Consider the following 25,724-nt stretch of genomic DNA (forward strand, 5'->3'; position numbering starts at 1 on the left):
GTAGTAGATATATTATCTTATTATTTTATATAGTATTAGCTTATTTAAGGTTTATTTTTAATAAGACTACTTAGGGACTAAGTTATTATAATTCTAATAGAGTTAGTTTTTACTTTAATCTATCTATAGGTTACTTATTTATAGCTAAAGTAGTCTTAATACTATATTATATATTCTTAAGTTAATAATATTAAATTAGATTCTTTTTTTTTAATTTAGGTAGCTTATCTTAAGAGGTATAGTCTTATTATAGATAATACCTCCTTTATACTTAAATTCTTCTCTTTCTATTATATATAACTAATATAGTTATTTTTTTCCTCCTTATAATACTTTTAGCTTATTAATAGCTTAGAAAGTAATAAAATTTACTTTAGCTTTACTATTAATTAATATAAGTATTATCTATTAATTAATAGTAACTTTAAGTTTTATATTATTTTAATATCTTTATAATATTTAGTAAATAAATCTTTTCTTTATTACTTATTATAGTTCTATATTAATAAGTAAGTTTAGTTTTTTAACTACTTTAGGTATCCTAAGTAGGTGATTTACTTCCCTTCCTATTATACCTTTATAAAACTATTTTTATAATATCTAACCTAAGGAGGTTAAGGTCTATTCTTTATAATTCTCTAAGTATATATTTTTTCTTTATAGTGAATTTAGTATTTATTATATTAATATTTATCCTATTTTATCTATTTATTATAGAGGTATTCTATAGGGAATTATTAGCTAGGGGTAAATATAGTAATATTACTATTAAACTTTTTAAGTTCCTATCTAGTAAAGATATATATAGTATAGATATTTTATAGGGGACTATTATTATATTACTTAGGTTAGAAATAGTAGTTATACTTATCTCTTATATAGATCTTATAATAGTTAAAGAAATATTATACCTAAAAGAGGTATTAATAGTTAGGGTTAGTAATCTTAAGGTAGAGATAATTTTTAATTCTAAGTTATAAGGTATAATATATTCTTAGTTTTATATTAAGTATACTATAAAGTTTAATAAACTATTTATTATTATATAGGTTAATTTATTTATATATAATTTACTTAGGTATATTATCCTTCTTAGATTCCTCTTTAAAGCTAGTATTATCTATATTAAGGATAAGCCTATAAATAATCTCTACTTAAGCATATTAGTATATAATATTATAAGGTTTATCTAAGTTATAAGGAGAACTTTCTCCTTCTCTAAAAGTCTAGTTATTTATAAGATTAAATAGTTACTATTCTTCTAGGGGGTTATACTAGTAATCTAGCTTATTATTAGATTTTTCCTTTATCTATTTTTTTAGTATTATATAAGTAATTTAGTTTAAAAGTTTATAGCTAGTCTAACCTTAGCTATTAGTTATTTTTAGAGTAGAACTAGGAATTAGTTTAAGTTACTATACTTATAGTATCTTATTAAGTTATTCTTAAGTTTTTCTATAAATCTTACTATTACTAATATATATTATTATTAAGGTTCTTAGATATATAACTAATATAGTTATATTATATCTAAACTATTTAAAGTTACTATCCCTTAAGTAGTATCTTAATATTTCCTTATCTTTAAAGTAGATTTAATAGTTATTATTATAATATCTAGTTTAGGATTAAGATATATATAAAACTTTAGTAATAGTGTTAACCTATTAGGGTTATTTAGCTACTAGCTTCTAAAGGAGCTTCTTAAGCTACTTATAATCTCTAGTAATATATCCTTATTTATTATAGTTATAACACTTAAAGTTCTAAAGCTTTTTATTATTAGGTTTAGTTATTATACTAAGATCTATAGGTCTACTATACTATCTATAGGTAGTACTCTAATAGGTGTTATTCTAGTTATTATAGGGTTTATTATTATTTCACTAGGGGTTAAACTTCTAATAGGGCTACTATTAATACTTATATCTAGAGTTTAGTCCTTATTATTTTTTGCCTTTTTCTTTATAGTGTTCAAAAAGTTAATTATTAATCTTAATAATAAGGTTAATATACTAAAGAAAGTTTCTAGGATAGTTAATTTTAATAATCTTATTTTTAACTTTATCTTTAAGTCCTTAATAGAATATAAAGATCTTAGTTTCTTTAGTAAGGTTAAGTTAAATACTAAATTATCTAAATATAGTAGTATATTTTTTTATTAACTTTATCTATTATAACTATATAAGGTCTCTTTTAGTTTATTATTTCTTATTAAGGTCTTAAAAGAGAGAGTAGAAGGTATTTTTAAATCCTTTAAAGTTACTATAGATATTATAAGTCTTAGTAGAGTATTTATTTAAGGTTTTATACCTAAGGAACTCTTCTTAAATAGGTTTAAATTACTTAAGGGCTTATCTTTATAGGTAAGTAGTAATATAGATAATTTTCTTAGTTTAACTAGTAAAGTCTCTATAGTAGAAGTTCTAATAGTTCTTAACTTAGATTAAGAATAACTTAAGTTATCTAGAAGTACTATTATAAGTAATTAAGGTATTAAGCTTAAGCTTCTATTATCCTCTAGTAGGGGTTATAATAATATTAATAGCTATATATAAGGTGTGGATTTCTTCTTAGAGTTCTTTAATATTAGTATTACTATTTTATCCTCTAAGTTAGATAACTTTATTTTTTAGATCTATAATATATTAAGGACTATTTCTTAGTTATTATATTATTTCTTTAAAGTTTTAAAGTTCTATAGTAATATTATTATATATAGTTTAGACCTTAGTGATATTATTATCTTTTTTCTTAACTTTAGTTTAAAGGCGTTTATAGGTATCTTTCTTTAGGGTTACTTTGTTATTAGAGTCTACTACTATAAGGGCTCCTTTAAGTTCTTTAACTAGGTTTTAAACTAGCTACTACAAAGAGGAGGAGGTCCCTAAAGTAGGTAACTTAGTAGAGGTATATAAAGATATACTTACTATTTTACTATTAGTAGGTGTTAATAGTTAACTTACTAAATAAGAGTAATTAAAATATTATAGTTAGCTATCTAATAGTAAGGTCTACTAATAGAAACTAGGGATTAATATATTATAATAGTATATTAAGGTTATAGTTTAAGTTATAGGTTATAAGCTATAATAGATTAGGTCTTTTAGAGACTAAAGTGATTAGTTTTAAGCTTAATAAGTAATTCGCAGTAAAAATAAATTAAAAGTATCTATAAGGATAAATACTAAGTTAATTACTAAAGAGCTATAGAAGTCTAACCTTAAATAAAGCTTAAGTTATACTATATATAAGTCCTAAATAATATCCTTTATTTATTTTTAGGTAATTACTTAAGTATATAGGTGATTATAATTAGTTAGTAATACTAACTAATTACTAAGCGTTTCTTCTTATACTTTACTAATCGTTCTCTTATCTTATTATTATATAACTTATACTATAGTTCTTCTATTTTAAGTAAGTCCCTATTATTCCTATTAATTCTGCAGTATAAATATCCTATCCTAGCTGCTTAACGCCTAAGTAGGTTAGTTAACTATTATCTATGCATAATGGGTTGTAATAATAAGGTGCGCCTCTAGGCGGTAAACTGCAAAGAAGAAAAGTTAGAAGGGAAGAAAGATCTCTAGTGCTTAAAGCTCCCCTAAGTTGATAGCGTATATAATAGTACTAATACTAAGGCAATCTTCGCACTTAAGAGCGAGGCTGGCATCTAATAGCTGTTTAAGGTAAGGTTTTCTGTTCTTTATTGCATCTACTAGCTCTAAGCTATATCTTTAGCTGTGGTCTGTTTTTATAGGTTGTCTGTCCCTCTGACTATACCTATACTCTAATAGAGGTGCGATAACAGGAGGGAGATGGGCTTCCCAGCCTATTGCGGCATATAAAGCGTTGTGACTTTCGTGATTTAGTTGCCTCAGGAGCTACAGCAGTATCTAAAGTTCTAGTTCCAGTGAAGATCTCTGAATGCCAGGAATAGGTTTTTGTTAGGTGATGAAAGCCTAGCGCTCAAGCAAATCCTCTAAAACGGAGGAATATAGATTAGTACTCTTAGACACCTATTCCACCTGGTCTAAGCTAGCCCCTACCTATGCAAGAGCCATAACAATCTCCAGGTTCCCTTTTCTAGCGGCATGGCGAATGTACGTCTTGCCATCCAATACCTCCGTTTCATTAACGTCAATGCCGCATTTGAGAAAGGGCTCAACCATGTCTACAGTACCAAAAGAGCACATTATTCTGAGGAAAGTGACTCTATTAAGGTTGGTCGCACTTTTGACCTATGATGCTTGCTTCTGAGGATCTAGCTCAGGCAGATGATTGATGCGGGGGCGGATACTAGACGAAATTCCAGCAGGTGTTCGCATTCCTTGGTACTTAGCTTCCAGCTTGCTTTTAAAGGAAGGGATTGATCGTGCTAAAGACGCCACGAGCCACAGGTCTATCGAACGGAGGTTCTGAAGCATGTCGAGGTTAATGAACTCATACAAAACGTCATCAAAGTAATTGAATCCTTGAGGCATCTGAAACACCAGAAGACATGACGACTGTCCAACTTTGTCACAAATAGCGAGATCGGCACCATTCTCTATGAGAATACTAGCCATCGGCTGCATCCTTTCATAAGATTTGCTGCTTTCTAGCATAAATTGACAACACTGCATGAGTGGGGTTCTAAGTATACACTAGTGAGCCATTCTTATCGTACTACGCCCAGTGATTCGTCTTCGTCTCGAGGGTCATACTTTCCACTTTGGTTCAGAAAGTCTAAGTCAAATGCCTTAGTTGAGCCCAGAATGATCCGGCAAAGCTCAAGCATATCAATACCCATGCCGTGTCTGACAACGATCTCCTGGTTGCTTGTCATTATCGCCCTTTTCTTTCATCGCTTCTGAATACTTACATGAAGAAGGGAATTTCCTGAGGGGGCAAGGATATCGGTTGGGTGGGCTCACCCTTCCGCAAACATTTCAAGAATGGCCAAAGAATTTCCAGCATTAAGGTGTCGACGAAGATCCGGATCCTGGTTGTAACCATATGTTTTCGGTACGAATTTGAACTCGCCGGAGCAGGATTTCTGAAAATATAACCGGGAGATTGACTTGGCCCAAAAGACACACGGGTAAAGAAATATATCCAGACACCAACTTTTCTGTTCACATAAAGCCTTCCTTCTCCGGGATGTTGTGGTTGACGTGATACAACGAGCAGAGATGATTCCAATTGGAATGCGAATGGAGTATATGCAGCATGTTAGCTCGTGGGCCATCAACTCGACTTTGCCCAGGAGAGTGTTGTTGTTGTGGTCCCAACCTTGGACGCGAACTGGCTCTGAGTTGACACTAGTGTCCCATTTTGGCTCTGCGAGAATCGATCCGCGTTGCCTGATGGTGGACTTAACGACACTTATTGCTCGGGACTCTTCGGGCTCTATACATGGCAAATGATCGATGCCTTTGGCCACAATCCCCCGGAGCCCGGTGTCCAGATCCTGGTCCTGTACGAGGAAAACACTGCCGATGGGAGAGGCTTGCGGCAATCGATGGTTTTGGGATTTCAGCTCAGAGACTAATTCTCTCTGACGTCTCCTAAAGCCAAAAATGTTAGCCCTTTGTCACGGAATATCGGCAGAAACCTGATCTTGAGTTGACGAACTCTTGTACAACGCTGAGCATGAAGGTGAAAAAAGACTGATGATCAAAAAGCCTCTTTTCAAAATTTTCTATATCCCGATTGGAAAGGACCTTTTTAATTCGTGCTCGTATCGATTTGGAAGTCTTTGTGGGTTTGTTGAATTCTATTTCAAGTCTTTGTAACGCCTGCAGCAGGCTCTCTAAATCAGCTCTCACAGCGGCAGTTTGGTCTTCCCAGGGAACTCCAGTATCTCGCTTCTTGCTGATGAGCTCCTTTTCTGGAGCACCCAAGGCCTGTATCTCATCTAGCACATGCTTCAGGCGATGCATGGCCCCGGAAATGCGCCTGATCTCATCTGGCGCTTCCGATAATTGTGTTTGCAGACGATGTAGGGCGCTGAAACCTTTCAGCAGAAGCTCCCCGAAGCTGCCGACGCTTGCGACAAACGCGAAAACCTCCATCTCGTCGATGCGTTGGTTAGACGGCTGATTACGAGTGTTTCTGTGATACTGTTACTTGTTGTTGTGTGTCGAATGCTGAACGTTCTTCTAGGCTGACCGCCAAGTGCCCGTGATGCTCTTTCGTTAGAAATGGGAGGACAGTGACACCGTTTGGTTGCGATTGGTTGGCGGAACAGAAATGTTGAGAGAGTATCTGGCTTTGGCCCTCGGGTCAGTAAGATCGGAGCGTAGAGCCTTCTTCACATGCCAAGACAATATAAGCATCCAACATGTCATTTTTGGGGAGAGACGCAGTTGTCCCCAATATCTAATAGGCCACCGCCATCTCGACGTGCCGCATTGTTTCCTCATTTGAATCTTGGGCGCATGGACAACTCATAACGTGTGACAACGACGAACGAATGAAAAATCTCCATCTCTCTTACGTGCCTCAACTTCGCATGTCATGCGGGCGCCTCACGCCTGATTTGAAGAGTGTTTCGGTGTGGGGTTATGGACGGCACCTCATCTAATAGGTCTTCCTTGTGCAGGCGGCCTTCGCCAAATTGATGATGGTCGGGGGTGCCCGTTGCAGATGCTCCTTGTCCAGTCTTGATTTGCTGTGGAAGTCGTACCCGAAAGCCCGAGAGCCCGAGAAACGGAGCCTTGGCTACTACAAATGATGGTCGGATCCTGTCTCTCATACAGAGTTTTCACGACTGTGAAGCCTTGTCCAGCTCTAATTTTTCCAACTCAGTAAAATGGAAACGTCTTCAATTTTAGCAAGATGGTGTTGGCCAATGTCCCTCTTGTTCAGCACTGCCATCATCATTGGATTAGTTTTGCTTTCCCGGCGCTTTTCTACGAGGGCTCGAGAGCCAATCTCTCTGAGCTCCCCTGACTTCCAAGGAGTGCCTGAAAAACACGTTTCGACAGAGATACCAGCCTACATCTGCGCTTCGGACAACGACAAGATTCGTCGAGACCAATGGGTTGGCCGACTTGCAGAATACGCCTTTCGAGAACGACATCGGGGTCGCTACAACGTGCTAGTGATCCATGACAGTCTTGAGTACTACTTCAACAGTAACTCGATAAAAGAGGACAAGATTATTCACTACTCGGACCCCCGCAATGGTGCACTCCCTTACCGTCTCCTTGTATTTCATGATGGAGAAGTGGTCAACTTTGGAGACGGTGGCTACATCAATTGGACATTTTGGGGAGACTTTACTCGACACGGTGTTTCTTCGGTCACATTTCATTCGAAGAAGAAGGACGTCGAGTCTTGAGACGACCATGGTTTTGCAAGGTCGGTGTGACCGGGAGTAATGTCGACTCTTCTTCACGAGCGAGAGAGTAAACACGCATATGTTCAGAGTGAATCGGTGGTACATCACAAGATTTGTTCAATTTGCCAACGGTCAGGCATCAAATCGACAGCCACTAATTCACTTGGTTGAGATATTCGCTGTTCAGGAGGAATACTTTGGAAAATTCAATACAACGTCAGCTTTTGATCAAGCCCCTCAAAAATCATGGTCATGGCATAGGTCTATGATCAAAAGATGTACCAATGAAGAAGAGAAGTACCAGCCGTTTAGAACACATACCTTAGACACCTAACCCTGGGGGCTGAACGTGCCGGACGCTAGGTTGCAGCTACCTGGAAAGCATGGAGGTTCGTCTGAACTTAGCGTCTGGGAACACCGTTACGGTTCGTCTGGCGCTTGAGCCTGAGCTTGCTTTGAGTTCTGTCAATTCACCAAGGTAGAGCACTCCGAACATTCAAACGGTAGCCATAATATCTAGAACATCACAAGAGTCAACTTAAGATAAAATCCACAGCCTAATGCACGCTGAGAAAAGTGCTAGGCGACTGAAGACACCTACTAGCTCGTTAGACTCCGTCACGCTGTCTTCATAGTTGATTTGCGCATCGATCGTCCCCAACCATCAAGCAAGCTGGGTTCAGTCGCCCGGCTAGCTCAATCGGTAGAGCGTGAGACTCTTAATCTCAAGGTTGTGGGTTCGACCCCCACGTCGGGCTCAATTCCCGTCAGCGATTGGCATCCAGCTTAGCTTTTTTTGTATTTTGTTCATTTTGGGAAGTTTCCTTTCCTTTGATTAGTAGGTTTCAAACACGTCACGGTGCCGCCTGTTTGTGTGAGAAACTTTTGACCTACCCCGGGAGGGTAGCCGACAAGCGAGAGCGTTAGTGGTGGGGCCGTGGCGGCCCCATACAATCGTTAACGATTCCGGGGCTGCGGTAGCTCCTAGTCCCTGCAGGACCGTGGAAAATTAGGTATTGATGCCGGCATTGCGGCATCGTATTTACGCACCCTGCTTCTTTGACATCACGATGGCAGTAGTGTGGAGTAAACCTGATAGTCGCTATGGAGAATCTTCTTATAACTAACTCACTTGTATCCCGCTGAACCCCAGAACGCCGTGCTATGCAAGCTTGAAAGAAGGTGTACCGCCAAAAGTATACTTTAGAAGAAGTTTGTGTGTTCGTGTTACCAGTCCACCGCCCAGCCATTCTTTTCTAAGAACATCTCACACGCCTGCCTGAGTCCAAGATTGGGCCTCAACTCGGATGGCAAAAGGGGTTCCCTAGTCAGAGGGTCGCTGGGGTGCCTCCTGAGGTGTTCCATGATCGAAGCTCTTTCGTAAGACTTTCCAGTCTTGGTCTATAGAAACCAGTCAGCAATGGTCGAGGATCCATAGTGGCAATCAAACTTACGATGACGGGGTCGACCATGATGCCGAAGCTAATATCGTCAATCGCCCAATCCGGAACCTCGCCTCTCTGTTCCTCCACCGGTCGGCTCTTCTCAAACGTCTCTCTCAAAAGCTCAATCTTCTTGTCCCACTCCACCTCAATCTCCTTCTTCTCGCTGTCGTCCATGGCGTCGTCAATGGCTTGCTTGCGCTCCCTTTCCATCATCTCGACGATCTCGTTCTCCATCTGATGTGCTTCGCGGAGGCGGTGCCTCTCCTTCCAATCCCACCGCTCCTTCTTCGAGCGGAGGACTTGTGCTGTGATCGCCGCAAGAGACTTATCTCCAGTCTGGACGCACAGTTGATGGGCACGCAGGGCATTTGTAAGAGCCGATTCGTAGTCCTTCAGCGCAAGCTGGGCCTGAGACAGATAGTAATGGGCTTTCAGGTTATCAGGGGCAAGGCCCAAGCAGGATTCGCAATCGGAGACGACCGAGTCCCATATCTCGAGCTTTAGACGGGCCATGGCGCGGTTCGTGTAAAGGGCCGGGTTCTTGGGATCGGCGATGATCCTGTTCCAAGGTTCTTGTCAGCAACTTTTCTCTGCTAAGCTCGCCTGACATGCTGGAGAGGGTCAGTTGGGAGGAGAGGAGTGCTTACGCCTTAGAATACAAGGCCTCTGCCCCGGCATAATCGCCTGACTGGAAGTGGCGGTTACCCTCCTCCTTAAGCTGGATTGATCTCGACATCGTGAATCCTCTCCTGTCGGCAGTGAGACCTACGCACTGGCGTGTGAAATTGATACGATGGGTGGATTTGTCTAGGTTCGCGTCGATTGATAGTCGTGGGTCAGACTTTGAACTGAAGGGACGAAATGCAGTGCAAAGATGATTGGCCAAGTGCAGTGTTAAGTGGCCGTCGGCAGGTGTCGTTAGGGAGACCGCTGCATGGAAATAGCAAGAACGGAAGAAAGAGTGCTGCTGCCAGAGAAACCCGGAGATTATTCGACACCAGCGCAGAGCATGTACGTGTGCGTTTCGATCGGTCGGCGGGGTGGATCGGGATGTCGAGATCGGGAAGTTGTATGAGGTAGGTACGGGGACTAAAGTAACGCCCAGCAGGAGGAAATGGGCATGCCGACCGATGCTCCGACTCAGCCTCGTGGAGTCAGAACCTATGTGAGGTGTGGTGTGGTATTTGCTGCTGCAACCACCGAAGCTGGTAACTACTGATGCTGCTGCTGCTGCTGCTGGATGGCGACCAGGTGCTTGCTACCCACGAGGTCGACACCTTCAGGCGGGACCCCGCCAACAGCTGCGTCCTTCCGCGTGGTCGGATTGGATTCTAGGGGTCTTTGCTCCTCCCCCAACCCCACTTTCGCCCGGGAAGCGCGGGTGATTGCTGCGTTCTGGAATCTTCCGCTTAGAAACACACGAGTGGCTTGCGCACTCGGTAGAATGATGTCCGATCACGTGCTGTGGCTGAAGGCGGCCGACTTGCCGATTGTGGGTCAGCTACGGCGCCGGCGGAGCGTGTTCCGGGCCGGTGCCTGCGCCGGCTCGCTTCATGGGTCCGATCTTGAAGGTCGTCGTGCCCACATTTAATCACGATTGCGAAGAGGCTTTTATGACAGAATGGAAAATTTGACCAAAGCTCGGGGTTCCAGAAGTAAGAGAGCCCTTTCGGTCCCAGGCCGCTCGAGGTGAAAAGTCAACTTCAGTATCCATCAGGGTCGGAACCGGCAAAGTATTTAAAGCAGCAACCTCTGTTATAACTTCAGATAAGCACACACATCAAATTCCACAAACAACTCGAGCAATTAGAATTCGAAAACCATGTTGAAGACAATACTCATTGCTGCTCTCGCAGTTTCCGCGAGAGCTCAGCTTGTGATCGACCCTGGCCCGATTCCAGCATCCCATCAAAGCTTAGGCAGTTGCCTCGACTCGCTCCTTTTAACAAACAAAACATTTCTGAACATTTTCAAGGGCCGCTGTCTGTCTACTCGTGTCAACGACGACAACGTGCTAGAAGCATGTTGCGTAAGTCGAGAAGGGTGGAAAAGGGCGGCATTGCCTCTTGCAAAGTGCACAGCTTTTGTTGGCGAATTTGATGAGCAGAAGCTTATGTGGGGAAGCAACTCTTCAGAACCGTAAGTCGTATCTAGGCTCTTGCCGGTTGAGTTTCAGACTGATAATAATAACATAACTCTAGGGGCCCGTCTGAGCACTTCCAGATGGGCCATTGCACCTGCGACCTCCTACAGCTCCAAGAACGAGAACTGGCCCCGGAGGCAGTCAGATGCAAATGCTTCAGCTATCGACCTAACAACAACAGACTTTTATTAGGTTATGGAGACGTCGACAAGCCCTCTGATAGTTACATGACGCATTTTTCGGGTCCTCTGCCTTGAGTTACCGCAGACGGGTCTATGGACTGCGCGATGTCAAAAGCCTATATCCACGAAATTCACACTTTTTAGCTCGTATCCATACTGCGAGAGAGTACATGCACATAAATTCTATGATTTCATATGAAAGAACTGATTTGAGGTCTAGCTTTCGAGTATAGTCCAGGTCACGTAGACGAAGTGAAGATTAACCATGACCTGAGGTTTGGATTTTGTCTCTGCAATTCATCTCAACCGGTCCAATGGTGAGGTTTGTGAGCGAGGTTGATCATACTTTCGCCAATGAATCGCGGACTTAAGGCGTTCTTCAATGCGTGAGAAACTTGGATAAACCGCTGGATTCTATACCGAGTCATAACATAACAGTAGCTCAGACTGGGTCGGAAAGCAAATTCTCTATCGTTCCGATTTTTTTCATACCGTATTTTTCAGTCAGGTAGTCATGGATATGCCCTTGCAGGCTGGGGCTACCCTAATACACTACGCCCGGGCACCGGATATCGCACCGCAGCGGGGCTATCAAACCTAGTCTACTTTGTCCGAGCCGGCCTATGGGACGTCGCAAGAAACTAGGTAAATCGCTGCCTGCGCTAGTTGCTCGCAGCCAGCGGGGAGAAGTTCGTCTCTCATCTCCCTACCCGAGATTTTAGTTCCCCATGCCGAGAACATCCATACCAGCTAGCTAGACGCAATGCAACGCGGAGCCGCTTAGTCTTGCCAACGTCCATCCGTCGCGGCCGACTGGGTGTGGATGTGAGGCGGAGCTCTTGAGGTTGCCTGATTGGGTACAATCGCTGAAGAAATTATGACTTTTCCATGCCCAAAGTATGCAGCAAGATCGGACGTTCAACTAGTCGCCTTGTGATGTTGCTTCAGCTCCGTTGTAAGGATTCAATTCCTGGCTCAGGAAGTTGCCGAGGTAGATTCTTGAGCTTGGCAAGATGTAAATAGCAAACGATCCGTTGTACAGCACACACTTCTTTAAGCCGTTCTAGGAAGAGAAGTGGCCTTGAGAGGCCTAAAAGACCCGTAAATTTGCCTATAAAACCCTTCGTCGCTCTGCACTTTTCGTCTGGTTCTCCTTCAAATCAGCAGGTCATATTCTAGCATTCCTACTTCAACTTCTACTTCCCTTCAACATCTGCCATACCCCAAGATGGTCAACTTCCTGCGCGCCGCCGGCCTTCTGGCAATCACCCCTCTTATTGCAGCCGCCCCAACTATTACGGATGCTGGCATTGACGTGAGAGCCGCCGATGTGGCAGTACCCTTCTCTTTTGAGAAGTGGGCAGAGGATATCATTGCCAACCCCAACGGAAACCATCCCTCTCCGGAGGAGGCTATCGCCCTCGCATTCAACCAGACTTCAACCGGTGAGGAGAACTGATCTTAGCCATACCAGCATGTGAAAGATGCTGACACACCAGAATCTGTAGATGGTCTCGAGAAGCGTCAGGCTGATGTTAGTTGCACTTTCGACAAGCCAGGCGGCGCTGCTTCGGTAAGTACCATTCCCCCCACCCCCTGTCGTGAAGTCCTCACGACGACCCTCGGGGGGTATTGCGGGCCCACTAACATCTCGAATTCAGGTCGCTGATGCGGTTTGGTGCATCGATTTCATCGCTGCCCGCGCCAATGTCGCATGCAATGCCGTCGTCAGCGGTACCTCCTTTTGCAGCCGTGGCCAAGCACGGATCACCGGCGTGGCCACCGGGGGAAACCCCCCGAGGGATACATCTAGCCCTTGTGGCAACGTTGCCCGCTCTGCTGGGCAGATCATGGATGCCTGCACCCGCAACGGCCTCGTATATGGACAGAACAATGCATGGGGCAATGGCAACATGAGAGTTCACATCCGCGCTGCTTTCTAAGTTAACGGTGGCCTGTGGTGGGGGTTAGAGTAGTTTCATGGAGGCACAGAGCTTGAAAAACATTTAGTAGAGAACTAGAGACGTAGAAGGAGAGAAGTTGAACGTAAGATATGAAGAGTGGCAACAGCCCGTGATCCAACTTGCCTTGACTCCCCAAAGCGTTGAAGATTCCTCGATGACACACGTTGGGATTTTGAACAGGGCATCGGAAGTCACGTCACACCTATGGTCGACGTTGAGATGACCAAGGCTCTATGGGCCGGCCGAGATATTAACGTAACAATGTGTTATTAAATTAACTCAATGAGATGCAAGCTTTTAAGCGGTGGGCCTCTGAGGCTTGCGGGTAAAGTGTAACAATGATGAGCAAACAATAAGGAAATCGGAACATGAATCCCCGTTCACGGGCTGTTTAGTAAGATGCCACCTCCACGCTGGATCCATAGCTCCAGCACCTCCATCTTTCCTTCGCAGACGCAATTGTAGGCCTCTTGAGTCCTGCGCCTGCCATATCAGCACCTTCAAGCTTCCATTCCATGGGCCAGGTAAAAGCCTGGTTGGCCTCCCTCTTCTCATCTGCAGGACTCAGTGTAGTCCACTGTTCAACCGCAGGTGTGTTCAGCTTGCCATACCCCTTAACGAGGCGGCCATACACCTCCTTCGTATTCCTCAAACCATCGCCACGAGAGGCCCAGTTGCACTTGCGCATGCCGTCGAGATGGATGTCGGCAGCGTTGCGGAGACGCTCGTCCTTGTCGGCACCACTGGTGGCGAGGAGATGCTCTTCGAGATCGCACACGACGTCCTGGTGGACGTGGGCGGCATCGCGAAGACGGTCGCCACGGCGGAGAAGCTGTGTGAGGCGGTTGGCAAAATCCAGAGCTTGGGAGTCTAGACCGCCGCGGGATTGGCGGACGTTGTAGTAGAGAGTGTCGCAGAGGTTGATTGCCTGGTCAAGATGTCCCGCAGAGATGTGAGCGTTGACAAGGAGAGAGCCAATATTGAGGACCATATCGGCTCGCCACATGCGTTGCACCTCCCTGGACTGCCAGAGAATGGTGAGAAGGTTCTGTGAAATGATTGTTAGCTCACTCTGGTTTACAGGTATCATCCAATAGCGTACCTCGAGTTCGGTGTAGTTCTTCTGTTCGCCAAGGAGGTAAACCAGACTCTTGACATCTCTGGGCTCAAGGCCAGCGAAGTCGAACCTGCGCTCCTTCATGGCGGTGAACACCATCTGCATCACATTTCTGCTTGTAGCAATGGAACCTTCCTTAGCGTTGTCGTTAGCAGACCTCCAGGTGCTCACGCCAATGCCAGCAAGGAGCTCAGCCAAGCGGAAGCCCCAAACAAAGTTGTTGCCCATGTGGTAGAAGCGTTGAGAGTTGGCAAAGCTGAAGCCGACCTTGGCCACTTCGTGGGCTCTGTTGATGTCCTTCTCCTTCTCCATGAACCTCTTGGTAACCGTGTAAGCGGCCCTGCAAGAGACGAGGCCAAAGTCGATGGAGTCTCTGTCGGCAGCAATACCCTCGCCGATCTCGCGGAGCAGGCCGACGTAGAAGTCGGAGCCAGCTTGGTTAGTTGCGGCGGGTCCAAGGTACTTGGAGTACTTGGAAGTGAACAGCGAGAAGAGCTTCTTGTCGAGCACAGCCACGAAGCCAGAGCGACCACGAGACTCCCAGACAAAGCGGAGACGGGCAGCATGTTCGATGACGATCTCGATGTTGTTGGTCTCTGTGAACTTGGACATGACAGTCATGTACTGCTCATACAAGATCGTCTCCAGAAGGACGTCCGCCATAATTTCAGAGAAGCTGTACGACACCTTGGAGTCGACGTTCAGGGCCTGCTCAAAAGAGATAAGGAAGACCAAGGACACCTTGGAGACCTTGCGGTTGACCTTGATGCTGACATCCTTCTCTCCACCCTCGAAGCCGGGGAAGAGGAGGACATAGCGCAGCTGGCGAAGAAGATCATGACCATGTCGCACCATGCCGCAGGCGATGTAAATCTGGGCCAAAGAGGAGGCGGCGGTGTGTAGGGTGGTGGAGATGGTGACGGTCGTGATGATCTCCATGACGGAAGCCTGCAGCATCTGCACGATGGCCATGTGGGACTCTTTGGTGCCGAGCTTCTTGTACAGGAGAGTAATCTCACGGAGCTTGGCGAGAGTAGTCTCGTGCCACCAGCCGAACTCGATTCTGAGCTGCTCGTAGATCTCGACATTGACAGAAATGGCACGCTCGACAGTGGTCGTAGTTGAAACTTGGCCCGTGGTAATGACGGTGACGTAGAGGTGGGACAGACGCTTCTTCATCGTGCGAACTGTCGTCTCGGTGACCACGTTCGTCGTCTTGGTCCTGGTGATGACTTCCTCATAGACCCTGACCGACTCCTGATAGTGCTCAGAGGAACCCTCGCACACCTCGGCAAGCGCGATCATGGCCTTGATGACGATGCCAGCGGAAGCACCAAAGACCTTGGTCACTGTCTCGCGGTACTCGATGGTAAGCTTGTACCGGACAGAGAACTCGACCTTGGCATGGTGCTCCAGGACGTAGCGGTAACGCTCGTAGATGACCTCGACCATCTCCTCGGTAAACTGAATCTCCTTGTGGTGGTGGACAAAGGTCTTCCAGAGAACGGTGCAAATCTTCTGGAGCTCGCTGTAGCGCTTCTCAAGGTGGTAGTGGTTGAGAACGATGATGGCGGCATCAAGGCCAGCAGCATGACAGCAGCCGTCGTGGGTGTAGATAGTGACAATTTCGTTGTAGCAGTCGTACGCCTCCTTGCGACCGAGCTTGAGGTAGACAGCAGCCAGCTTGTAGAGGGTCTGAACTGTCAACTGGTGGTCGCGCTTGAGGTTCTTGCGGTAGTTCTGGAGGAGCTTGTTGTAGATATCGATGACCTTCTCATGGCGGTGGTACTCCTCGTAGAACTCGACCAGAGCGACGCCGGCCTCGAGAACGCAGTGATCTTCGACGCGAAGGGAGTGGAAACAGGCGTGGAAGATGCGGAGGTAGATCTCCTCGGCCTTGTCGAACTGCCTTTGCTTGTGGTAGCAGCGAGCGAGACCCCTGGCGACGGAGATGCGCTCCTGCACGAACTCGCCTTCGATGGTCAACTTGGTGGTAGCAGTAAGAACACCGCCCCAGGTAACCTCCAGAGACTTGCGAATGATGACCTCGGCCTCAGCCCAGTTTTCCTGCCTGAGGTAGAGGTTGACGAGGGCCATGCAGGAACTGAAGAATCCCTTGTTGACCTTGCCACCCTTACAGCGGTTGTAGGTCGTCTCCCAGACCTCCCTGGTGACGGTTTCGACAACAGTGGTGGTCGTCTTGGTCTCGACGGTGGTTTCAATAATCTCCTCGACAACCTCAGTGATGATCGTAGCGGTTGAGAGTGCCTCCTTGTGTTCAATGGTCTTCTTGGACTTGAAGTAACCCCAGACCCTGCTGAGCATCGACATAGAGATGTTGATGATACCAAACGACTTGGCGATGACGGCCAACTCCTTGAAGCGGATGACCATGACCTCAGACTCGAAGTTGTGGTGCTCGTACTCAGCCCAGAGGCAAACCAAAATGTTGCAAGCCTCCTCAGTCCGCTTGATGCGCTGAAGGAAATGGATGTATTCAATAGCGATGTTGAGCTTCTGGAGGTGGAGCTCGGCGCTGCCCTTGAGGCGGCAGGCCTCCAAGATGGAGCGCCAAAGGCTGACGTACAACCTCTCCGTCATGAGATACTGCTTGTTGAACTCGTAGGTACGAGCGAGGCTGAACATGATCTCGATGCGACGGACGTCTGTGTATGACAGCTCCTCGGCAGCGTCAAAGAGAAGCGTGGTGTGGCGAGAGATGGTTCTGGGGTCATGGCCTTCTTTCCCTTGAAGGACAATACTCATGGACCCAGCCAGCTCAGACTCCTCCTTGGAACCCTTGCCAAAACGGGCGGTGACTATGAGATGGAGTTCTCGGTAGATCTCCAAAGATCTCTCCTCCTCCTTGACATCGACGTAAAGCTTGGCCAGCAACTTGGTCCACTTGATGACCTCGTCACTGTGCTTACCACTCTTGCTCCGGTGCATCTCAATCATGTACTTGATCATCTCCTCACGGTAAGTGACGGTCGCGGTTCGCGCGGTGATCGTGATCGTCTCGGTGCAGGTGAGGAACAAGTTGGTGCAGGAGATGACGATAGGGCTGAACTTGTACAGCACAACCTGGCCAATGCATGAAGCCTTGTAAAAATATTCGGCAGCGGAGGTCTGGTCGGTAGTGCGCCTGCGAAGGCTCCCCAGGACGATAAGGTTCTGGAGATACGAGCGGTGCCTCTCGCCGAAGCAGGTAGACCGGATGCGAAGAGTAAGATCGTGCATCTCGATGGTGTCCTTGAGCGAGAACTGCGTCTGCCAATGGGACCACTCGAGCAGGGAGAAGAAGGTGGTCTCGGGGAAGACCTCCTTAAACTCAGCAGTGAGGGTGAGTTTGCCCTTTTGTCCAACCAGAGATGATGAGCGGAAGTGGTAGACCCAGTGCTGCATCATATACGGCACGATGTGATGTGAGTGAAAGCAATCGTCAATGAGGTCTTGAGGAAGCCCCTCCAGAGACGGCTCGTAGGTATAGGTGAACTTCGTCTTAGCGAAGAGCATCAGAGCCAACGTCAGGTGGCGGTGGGCATCCTCAATACTCATGAGGGTGTTGCCACAGAGGCTGTGGACGTACTTCCTCACGACGGAGTGCTTGAAGCGCAGGGTCCCCCGGTGCACATTGACGAGGCCCTGGGTGTTGTTGATGGGGGCCCAAATGTCGGCAGAAGGAGAAACGGTACGCTTTGACAAGGAAACGCCCATGAGATTGGTCATCTCGCCAGTGGTGAGGGGGCGCTGAGCAGCTAGCATGAAGATGAAGAGGTTATAGGTTTTGCTCTCGCCGTACTCTTCCTTGATGTTGACCTTCTTCATGAGCTCTCCAATAACAGCCTTCACGTCGGAATTGCAACGGGAGATTGTGTCTCTGAATGAGCCGATGTTTAGGCCTGTAGACAAGAGCTGGATGGAAAGATAGGCGAAGAGGAAGGAGCCCTTAGCTTGATCGGCAAGCTGATTGACAAGGTTGCGCTTGGAGTTGTCATTCTCTTCAGTAAAGGCGCGAATGCGTCCGAGCTTGTTGGCGAGGAAGAGCTCGATATCGTCGCGCACGTGGTCAGGCGTTATGACCAGATGCTTGCTGCCGCTGCCGCCAAGGTGGGAAATCGGACGGGAGAAGGTGACAGCCTGGATGTTAGGGTGCTTCTTGAGAGCGGAGTGAAGGCGCTTGTGCAGATCACTAGCCTTCTGAGTCCCGCCCGTGATCTCATCGAGGCCGTCAATGACCAAGACGAGGTGCGCCTTCTTGTTGATGGCAGCAAGACTCAGCTCAAGACACTCCCAAAGATCGGTCTCGAGCTTGTGGATGTGATCTCCCGGTGGGGTGCTGCCGAAGATAACTCCCAGCTTCTCAAAGAGTGCAACGTCACCGACGTTAGACTCCAAGAGCTGAGAAAGCAAACTCTTTAGAAGAGCAAGAGGCGAAGACTCCTCGGGAATATCACTCGCTGGTCAGAATGTTAGCGCGGGACATTTAAAATGCGACTAGATAACTTACAAAAGGTATAAGAGATGGTCTCGAAGTGAGTTCCGTGAATGGGCCTCTCGAGTCTCTGTCTCACCCAAGCAGCAAGCATACTTTTGCCGCATCCCTCGTTTCCAGTAATGGTAAAGATATCATCCTGACTGCCGAGGAAATCGTGGAGGTCGTGCTGAATCCAGGTACACGTGCCGTCGACGCGGAGCTTGCGGTCGGCAACACGGCCGTAGACGAAAGACTTGACAGACTCCTTGGACGGCAAAAGATGCTGTCGAAGTGTGGCAATATCAAGCGATTGCTGCTTCTCGCGGAGCTTGTAGGCCCACATGTGGTTGAAGAGGTGCTCCTTCAAAGACCAAATCTCAGAGACCTGAGCACCAAACTCGGCATCGAAATCTATCGTCACCGAGCCGCTGTAGATGCGGTTGATACGCTGTCTGTAGAAGATGGCGATGCTTCCAACGAGGTGAACGAGGCTGGAGAAGACACGGTCAAGGTCAGACCTGATGGCCTCACTTGCTGAGAACATGTCATGCAGCCTGATGACATGAGAAAGCAGCAGACCAAGCTCATAGAGGGCGTTGAACGTAGGCTCCAAGGCCTCGGCCTGATCACAGCCCAGCTGTACGAGAGGTTAGTAACCAATACTCATAAGTGATGGGCAAACGATATAATACCTCAAGAAGCAAGTAGCAGCTTGCTAAAGCAGTATCCCGGGCACGGTTAGAGTCGGGAATGACTTTCTTGAGGTTCTCTGCGAAGCCATCCAGCTGGATAGCAAAGAATTCGGCCTCCTTCAAAACTCGATCCCACTGGCTGCCCTTGGCAGGCATGTGGATCAAACGCTCGTTGCCGATGTACTCCAGGTACCCTTCGAGGCCCATCCTCTCAAAGTGATCGTGGCTGACATCCTCGATCTCTCGGACGATCTTGCCCTTGATAGTCTTGACAACCTCAGAGACACTCAGCATCTTCCACGAGAATGAAGATGAAGATGTAAGCTGGGATGAAGACTGGGTCCTGGTTGACGACTGGGTCTGGACCTGAGAAGAAGAGGTCGTCCGCGTTTGGAACGAGGTGTGCCTTGTGACGGCCTCGTTGCCAGACTCAGAGGCAGAGTCGCTGCTAGAGGCGCCGTTCATCCTTCTAGTCTCCTCCCTGATGATGTGCTTGTTGACTGATGACTGACTGCTGGTGGTTGCCATGATGGATGGTCGTGACTCTGAGATGGGAGTACCCGTGGGTGTGATGTCGTCGATGGATCTTTCTGAACTGAAGGATTGCTCGGAAGAAACAGACTTCTTCCGTCGGCCTGTAAAGATCGAAATATCAGTTGCGGCTCATAGAAAGGTATGGGAAGGAAGAATAAAGTTTGGGTTGGGCGTCGTACTCAATGGGTTTCTGCGGAATCCAAGCATTGTAGTGGAGCTTGACTGCTGATTCCTTCAACATAACTTCGGGGAATACAAGCTGGCTTTTAAACAACGACGACCCGGGTCGGATAGCTGCCTTGCCTCGGCACCTCGAATGGCCTGTTCAGGTATCTTCGGCCTCCCAGGAACCAGCAAGCAGAACGCCCACGACCATGAGACCCCATTGATCGTGATCACACTATTCCCTGAGACATCCAAACGACTTGCTCTTCAGCTTGACCCCGGCGAGTGGGTGTTAGCGTCCGGTTGCGCGCTTTCCCGATGATTGCTCGCGTCTGAGAATGGCATTGCGAGCATGGGAAAGCTCACAGGGCCCGATCAGAGCTCGTTCTCCGGGCCAATCCCAGCGTGTTGTCGTCGATATCACAGGAAAAGAGGGGTTCGGAATGCTAAGTTCTGCCTGGGAAGAAAGAATGGAGGGTTTGATATTCTGGGTCATGTCTTGGTCAATCACCAGCCCTGAAGACCCAACTAGCCATACGAAGGTGATCAGGATGCACATCCTTCATGAGCATGTTCACGAACAGCGTTAAGAGCCACGAAAGTTGTATCCAAAACCAATCGAATAGAGCTGTGGCTGAATATTGAATAATATCGAACGACAAGCTCACATTTTACCCCACAAATTGGGCGAAGGTCGATGAAAACAGCCGAAGCCGTTCGAAACCATCGCCCAAGTCATCACCAACGTCGTGCAACACGCATGGAGTATGAGCGGGCACGGCGGGACATCCGTTCCCCGCTTCCAAGGGGAGCCGCTCAAGCCGCCGTACCGTGGGCTTGGTAGATCGCAAGTGGAGTACGTGTACATCAAGGGAATGGACGTTTAGAAGCCAGTCCAGAGGAGGAAGTATTATTCAGTGATGGCCGGCTCAAAGAGGCAATGGGGCGCCCACGAACGGGCTGAACCGGCCTAACCGGGGCACCGGCGCTAGACTCTCTCGGGTCCGGGGTTGTTGATCAAGCGCCCGGGTGAAACCCGAGCATACGAAAGTGCTGATGAATTAGCTCCTGTAAGGGATAGGCGACTACTGACAAGTGGCTTGAGCTTGGCAACTACCCCGAGAGGACGCGCGACGAATGCAAACATGATGGAAACAGGAGCGCGTGCCGATCATACCTCCCGAGAGGATGGAACACTCATGTTTGCTAGCCTCTTAACATATAGCCAAGCCACGAGACTGGCGTTATTGTCTTATATCAATTCTCAAAATCGCAGGTCAGATCTCAAATGAAATGCTTGCTTTTCATTCTTCCGTAGCTTGGCAGATCACATCCGCTTTTGTACACGATAGGAACCCAATGAAAGACGCCTCGGAGCCGAAATGAAATCAGCCATGCTCGCGCCAACCGAACCGAGCTGAGTCGTCACATTTCCAGTATCAATACCACAAATTCCGGGTGGCATTTCTGCTGCCAGCTACCAAACATGAAGGTTTTAGATGCTCCGGCCCGTGTCACGTCCAACCTCCTCCTGGAAGCCCATGCCATTGCGAATACGTGCTTCAACTTCGACAACACGCTTGGGAAGCATGAAACCCAGACCGAAGAAGACAAAGAAGGCCCACTTCCATCGGAAGGGGTTGAAGGTGACGCTGAAGGCAAACCACCACAGAAGCTCGAGATAGGTGAAAAAGTCGAAAGCACCAGTGGGCGAGAAGTATTTCAGAAGCTTTGTCATCTCGATCCAAGACTTCATCCAGAATGGATGCGGTCTCGTCAAGGGGTCGATGAGGAACATGAGGAGAATTCTCGTATAGATACCGATATGCCAGTTGCCTACGGTTCCGATAGCGGCAACATAGGTGCTGCAAAGTGAGTCAGTTACATGTGAGTTTGCACGTGTCAAGCCAAGACTTACCAGTTGATCGCAGAGATGGACGGATGGTTGGGCGGGAACGTCTGGATGTACCAGTTGGGAGGACTATACGGCTCGGTGAAACAGTCCTCGGGTAGGAAGTCGAGCGAGGGACGCTTATAACCAGTAGCCATGACGATGATATCCGCGGGAACCACCTCTCTTCTTCCTGGGCCACCCTTGGGAACACCTTGAGCACGTCGGTTGACGATGACACCTTCAGCGGTGAAGCCCTCGATATCGCAACGAATCCACTCAGCATGGCCCGAGCGAATGGTTTCCATAACGTGGCTGTTGACCATCGGCGTGTCCATGTAGATGCCCTTACTGTAAGGAGCGATATCTTGCAAGTCGCGATAGAACAACTTGCGGAGCAGAGTCTCGGGGATCCATGAGAATCTCGTCTCTTGGCCAAGAATGTTCATAGCCAGCAACATGTTCACGATTGGGTTGCGAGGAATGATCCATTTGTCGCTGCGAGACAGGATCGAGGTCTTCTCAGCTTCTTCGTCGACGGCGAACTCCAATGCCTCAACAGCGCTGGCACCACCACCAATGACGACCATCTTCTTGCCCTTGGCGTTCTTTCTATAAAGTCATTAGTCCTGCAGCGCACTAGAGTGTAGGTGTTGAAGATTCATACCCGGTGAGTTGACTGGAGTGGTACACATGGCCCTTGAAATTCTCCATTCCGGGGATCTGGGGCATTTTGGGCTCGCCGCATGTGCCGACAGCAGCGATAACGCCCTCGAAGTGGCCATTTGCGGTGTTGTTAACGACCCAGCGACCCTTTTCGTCCTGGTAGACCTTGTCTACCGGGGTGTTGAACTTAGTGCGGGTCTCCAGTCCATATTTCTCCCAAACCTGCTTAACTTGGCTGAGGATTTGCTGTCTGTCGGGGTATCCGCGCTCCCATTTGACGGAGGGGTGGAAGCGGAACATCATGGAGTGAATCTGTAAGCTGGAAGAATTGTTGACTTTCTGTATCTGACGTTAGTACTACTTCATCCGATTTGGGTTGCCAGGGGTTGTCGTACACTCCAGATGCCTCCCAAGTTCTCGCGACCGCCCGCCTCGAATATGACGACATCGAATCCATGGCCGATACAATGCGCTGCAGACGTGACACCGGTGATACCAGCTCCAATGACCGCTACCTTAGGACGGCTAAGGCGGGTGCTCGGCTCGGGAGGAGTGGGAGAGAAGATCTTATCCGCGAACCATTGGAACACCTGGAAGAGGAAAAGGAAGGGATGGAAGAGGGGGTTCTCTACGCGAGATTCGGACGGCATCGTGGCAGACAGGCCTCAAGCCCAGACGTGTTCGGTGGTTGTTTGAGTAGCAGAGCAATCGATGCTTTGTCCGGCGGAGTGTAGGAAGACAAAACAAAGCGACGAAAGGGGGTATGAAACTCTATAAAACCAATTGAGGAAAAGAGAAAAAAAAGCTAAGGGAGCTCAACAGAACGAGGCGAACGTGGCAGGCGGCAAGCCTAGGAAGCTCCAGGAGCTCTGGCAGCTCACTGGCATGTGAGCTTCCCTTAACGTTGAGGTCAGGTCCGCGTCAACCCCCCGCGGCTGGCAGACTGAGACGGCCGGCGAACAGGCCCACTGGTTATGGACGATTGACGTCACCAAGAACGCTAGGGGAGTCAATTGAAACGCCACAGGGAAGCATGTGAAATACGGGGTTAGCCCGGCCCAGCCCACTGTCTTGACCTGACGCCAGGGAACTGCTGGGGGGCATGGGCCGCCGTTTGATCCAGCCCACCTTAAAAACCCCATTGGAAAAGTCTCGAGAGGGTAGCTGTCATCACTTGGGAAGACATGCGAAACCAAGGCCGAATGGTCGACTGTGGCAGGGCTATGCATAGTCCGAGGACCAAGACATCGCCGAGGCCACCCGCTGTTGGCTGCTACGCTGAAATGGTTGGGTGATCTAGACCCAGGTTGGATCGCGAATTTCGGAAGATTATCGCTTTGTCGCTGGCTGGCCGATCGGATTAGGTGCCGGTATGGTACTTCCCAGTCACTTGAGCATGGCAACGGACGAATTCCCATGGGCACACAACCAGCTCATACATTGACACAAACACGATTGCAACTCTAAAACGTCGACTGAACTGATCTAGCCCACTCCAAGAACCTCGGCAAAAACTTCTTTCTTTTTGATGCTGAATACCTTTCGGCGCACTGTTGGGGTATCTCCGTCCGTCTATCGCTTGCCTCTGTCGCGTCTGCCCGCCTCCAGGGTCTTGACACGCTTCTGGAAACGCTCTCCCATCTCGGCTCTTTGGCCGCTGCCTCTCGGCCCGTCTGTCGTCTCTCTGCCGCGTTTCCGGCTCTTGTCGAGGAGATCGCGGGTACCGCCGCTCTTCTTGCGTGCAGTGAGTCTGTTGATGCGGTCCACGCCCTCTCCCAAGTCTCTCCATTCCTCTCCACCAAACTGCATGCGACCACTGCGGCCGGTTCTCGCGTTCTCCTTGGCCTGTTCCTTCTTGCTCTTGGGAGCGAGACGGACAAAGTTGGTTTCTTCGTACTCGCGGCGTTCGTCCTCGTCCTTGCGCTCCGCCGCCGTCTTCATCCTGCGACCGCCAGACACAATGGTTGTACCAATACTTGGCTCTGCGAGGGGGGCGGTGGACATTTCGGTCTCGATGAACTCGTCCATGACAGCAGACTTGTGGGGGCGACGGTCGGTCTTCTCGCGGCGCTCCGAAGGCATGACTGTAGGGGCGATCCTTGGCGGACGGTAGACTCCATCCTTTTGGGCGGCTGCGACAGCGGCAGAGGCCGCGGCGGGACGGACGAAGGCGTCTGGCCGGGCTTGCATGGCGGAAGCCTTGAGGTCTTCCTCATCGTCGGACTCCTCGTCGCTGCCTGATTCGTCGTCGGACGCAGAGTCGGAATTGTCGCCGTTGCCTCTCTCCGCTGCCTCGGCGGCTTTGGCATTTCTCTCGGCATCGTCCGCAGCGCGCAGGATCTTTTCAATCTGGTAGCGCAACTTATCTTCGAGAGGGCGAACACCCTTCTCCAGGTAAAGTCTCAGCTCCACCAACTTCTTGACAACTGCCTGCGTAGTGTCGTCGGCGTTCTCATCGTCGCTAGATTGCTTCTTGGCGTTGCGAAGCTTGAGCAAGATCAGAAAAACCAGATTTTGGAGGTAGGAAAGAAGAAGCTCGTTCTTGACGTCGAGGAGCGAGATGCCATTCTGAGGTGGCGCAATTGAATTCTTCGGTGCTGCGTCGAGCGAAGTCGTCAATGACTGCGTCAAAGAGTCCAGCAGAGCTGGCAGAGTGCTTGGTGCAGCCATTTTGACCTAGCGAGAGTGATTGCGACTGGTGAAGAATTTTGAAGCAGCAGCGTGAACAGGGACGCGACCCAGGAATTTTTTTTTTGCAACCGCAAAACCGATCTGCAGGTGCGGGACCCGGAACTGCGGGTGTGTGGATCCCCGACTGTCGGACCCCACCACCAGTGTTTCCTTCCCCTGCGCCACGGGCGGGATGTCGGGTAGACAATGTTCCGACAGAGAGCTCGGACGAAGGTGACTAAGCCGCATTTGGGACAGTTGTTCGAGACGGGAGGCAGGAGGCAGCAAGCAGCTGGAGCTCCTGTGGAAGCAGTGACGAAGCTCCCAAACCTGACACAACAAAAAAGCAATTGGCCATCTGTCCACCTTGGGAGCTCTGTGCTTCTACACCCACGATCGCAGGCTCTTCCGTTTTTTCTTTCGAGTCATTTTTTCAACGCATCTCGCC

General features: G+C 48.1%; 8 protein-coding genes across 8 annotated transcripts in view; 2 read left to right on the forward strand and 6 right to left on the reverse strand.

Annotated features, from left to right (window-relative positions):
• Positions 1-4,199, reverse strand: part of GCG54_00009514 (uncharacterized protein) — a gene marked incomplete at both ends in the record, with an annotated part of 9,340 nt that extends 5,141 nt beyond the window's left edge. Inside the window, 3 exons of the mRNA XM_045409460.1 lie at positions 3,658-3,732; positions 3,787-3,887; positions 4,071-4,199. Coding sequence (XP_045260002.1) covers positions 3,658-3,732; positions 3,787-3,887; positions 4,071-4,199 — 305 coding nt within the window. The remainder of the gene's footprint in view (positions 1-3,657; positions 3,733-3,786; positions 3,888-4,070) is intronic.
• A 45-nt stretch (positions 4,200-4,244) lies between these two features.
• GCG54_00009515 (uncharacterized protein) lies at positions 4,245-6,059 on the reverse strand (the record flags this gene model as incomplete). Its single annotated transcript, XM_045409461.1, has 3 exons — positions 4,245-4,574; positions 4,673-4,816; positions 5,814-6,059. 3 exons carry the CDS (start codon positions 6,057-6,059, stop codon positions 4,245-4,247), a joined length of 720 nt encoding a protein of 239 aa, XP_045260003.1.
• Positions 6,060-6,838: 779 nt separating this feature from the next.
• GCG54_00009516 (uncharacterized protein) lies at positions 6,839-7,330 on the forward strand (the record flags this gene model as incomplete). The annotated part of the gene is made up of 1 exon (XM_045409462.1): positions 6,839-7,330. One exon carries the CDS (start codon positions 6,839-6,841, stop codon positions 7,328-7,330), a length of 492 nt encoding a protein of 163 aa, XP_045260004.1.
• A 1,227-nt stretch (positions 7,331-8,557) lies between these two features.
• On the reverse strand, positions 8,558-9,511 carry GCG54_00009517 (E3 ubiquitin-protein ligase CHIP; the record flags this gene model as incomplete). The annotated part of the gene is made up of 3 exons (XM_045409463.1): positions 8,558-8,731; positions 8,785-9,334; positions 9,423-9,511. 3 exons carry the CDS (start codon positions 9,509-9,511, stop codon positions 8,558-8,560), a joined length of 813 nt encoding a protein of 270 aa, XP_045260005.1.
• Positions 9,512-12,328: 2,817 nt separating this feature from the next.
• On the forward strand, positions 12,329-13,043 carry GCG54_00009518 (uncharacterized protein; the record flags this gene model as incomplete). The annotated part of the gene is made up of 3 exons (XM_045409464.1): positions 12,329-12,545; positions 12,609-12,673; positions 12,762-13,043. The coding sequence occupies 3 exons, from the start codon at positions 12,329-12,331 to the stop codon at positions 13,041-13,043; spliced, it is 564 nt and encodes a 187-aa protein (XP_045260006.1).
• Positions 13,044-13,455: 412 nt separating this feature from the next.
• Positions 13,456-19,878, reverse strand: GCG54_00009519 (uncharacterized protein; the record flags this gene model as incomplete). Its single annotated transcript, XM_045409465.1, has 4 exons — positions 13,456-14,112; positions 14,167-18,641; positions 18,692-19,295; positions 19,351-19,878. 4 exons carry the CDS (start codon positions 19,876-19,878, stop codon positions 13,456-13,458), a joined length of 6,264 nt encoding a protein of 2,087 aa, XP_045260007.1.
• A 1,666-nt stretch (positions 19,879-21,544) lies between these two features.
• Positions 21,545-23,256, reverse strand: GCG54_00009520 (4-hydroxyacetophenone monooxygenase; the record flags this gene model as incomplete). Its single annotated transcript, XM_045409466.1, has 4 exons — positions 21,545-21,914; positions 21,968-22,552; positions 22,608-22,945; positions 23,002-23,256. 4 exons carry the CDS (start codon positions 23,254-23,256, stop codon positions 21,545-21,547), a joined length of 1,548 nt encoding a protein of 515 aa, XP_045260008.1.
• A 922-nt stretch (positions 23,257-24,178) lies between these two features.
• On the reverse strand, positions 24,179-25,276 carry GCG54_00009521 (uncharacterized protein; the record flags this gene model as incomplete). Its single annotated transcript, XM_045409467.1, has 1 exon — positions 24,179-25,276. One exon carries the CDS (start codon positions 25,274-25,276, stop codon positions 24,179-24,181), a length of 1,098 nt encoding a protein of 365 aa, XP_045260009.1.
• Positions 25,277-25,724: the final 448 nt, after the last annotated feature.

Source organism: Colletotrichum gloeosporioides, assembly GCF_011800055.1.
Source record: "Colletotrichum gloeosporioides strain Lc1 chromosome Unknown consensus_72, whole genome shotgun sequence".
NCBI classification, from domain to species: Eukaryota; Fungi; Ascomycota; class Sordariomycetes; order Glomerellales; family Glomerellaceae; genus Colletotrichum; species Colletotrichum gloeosporioides.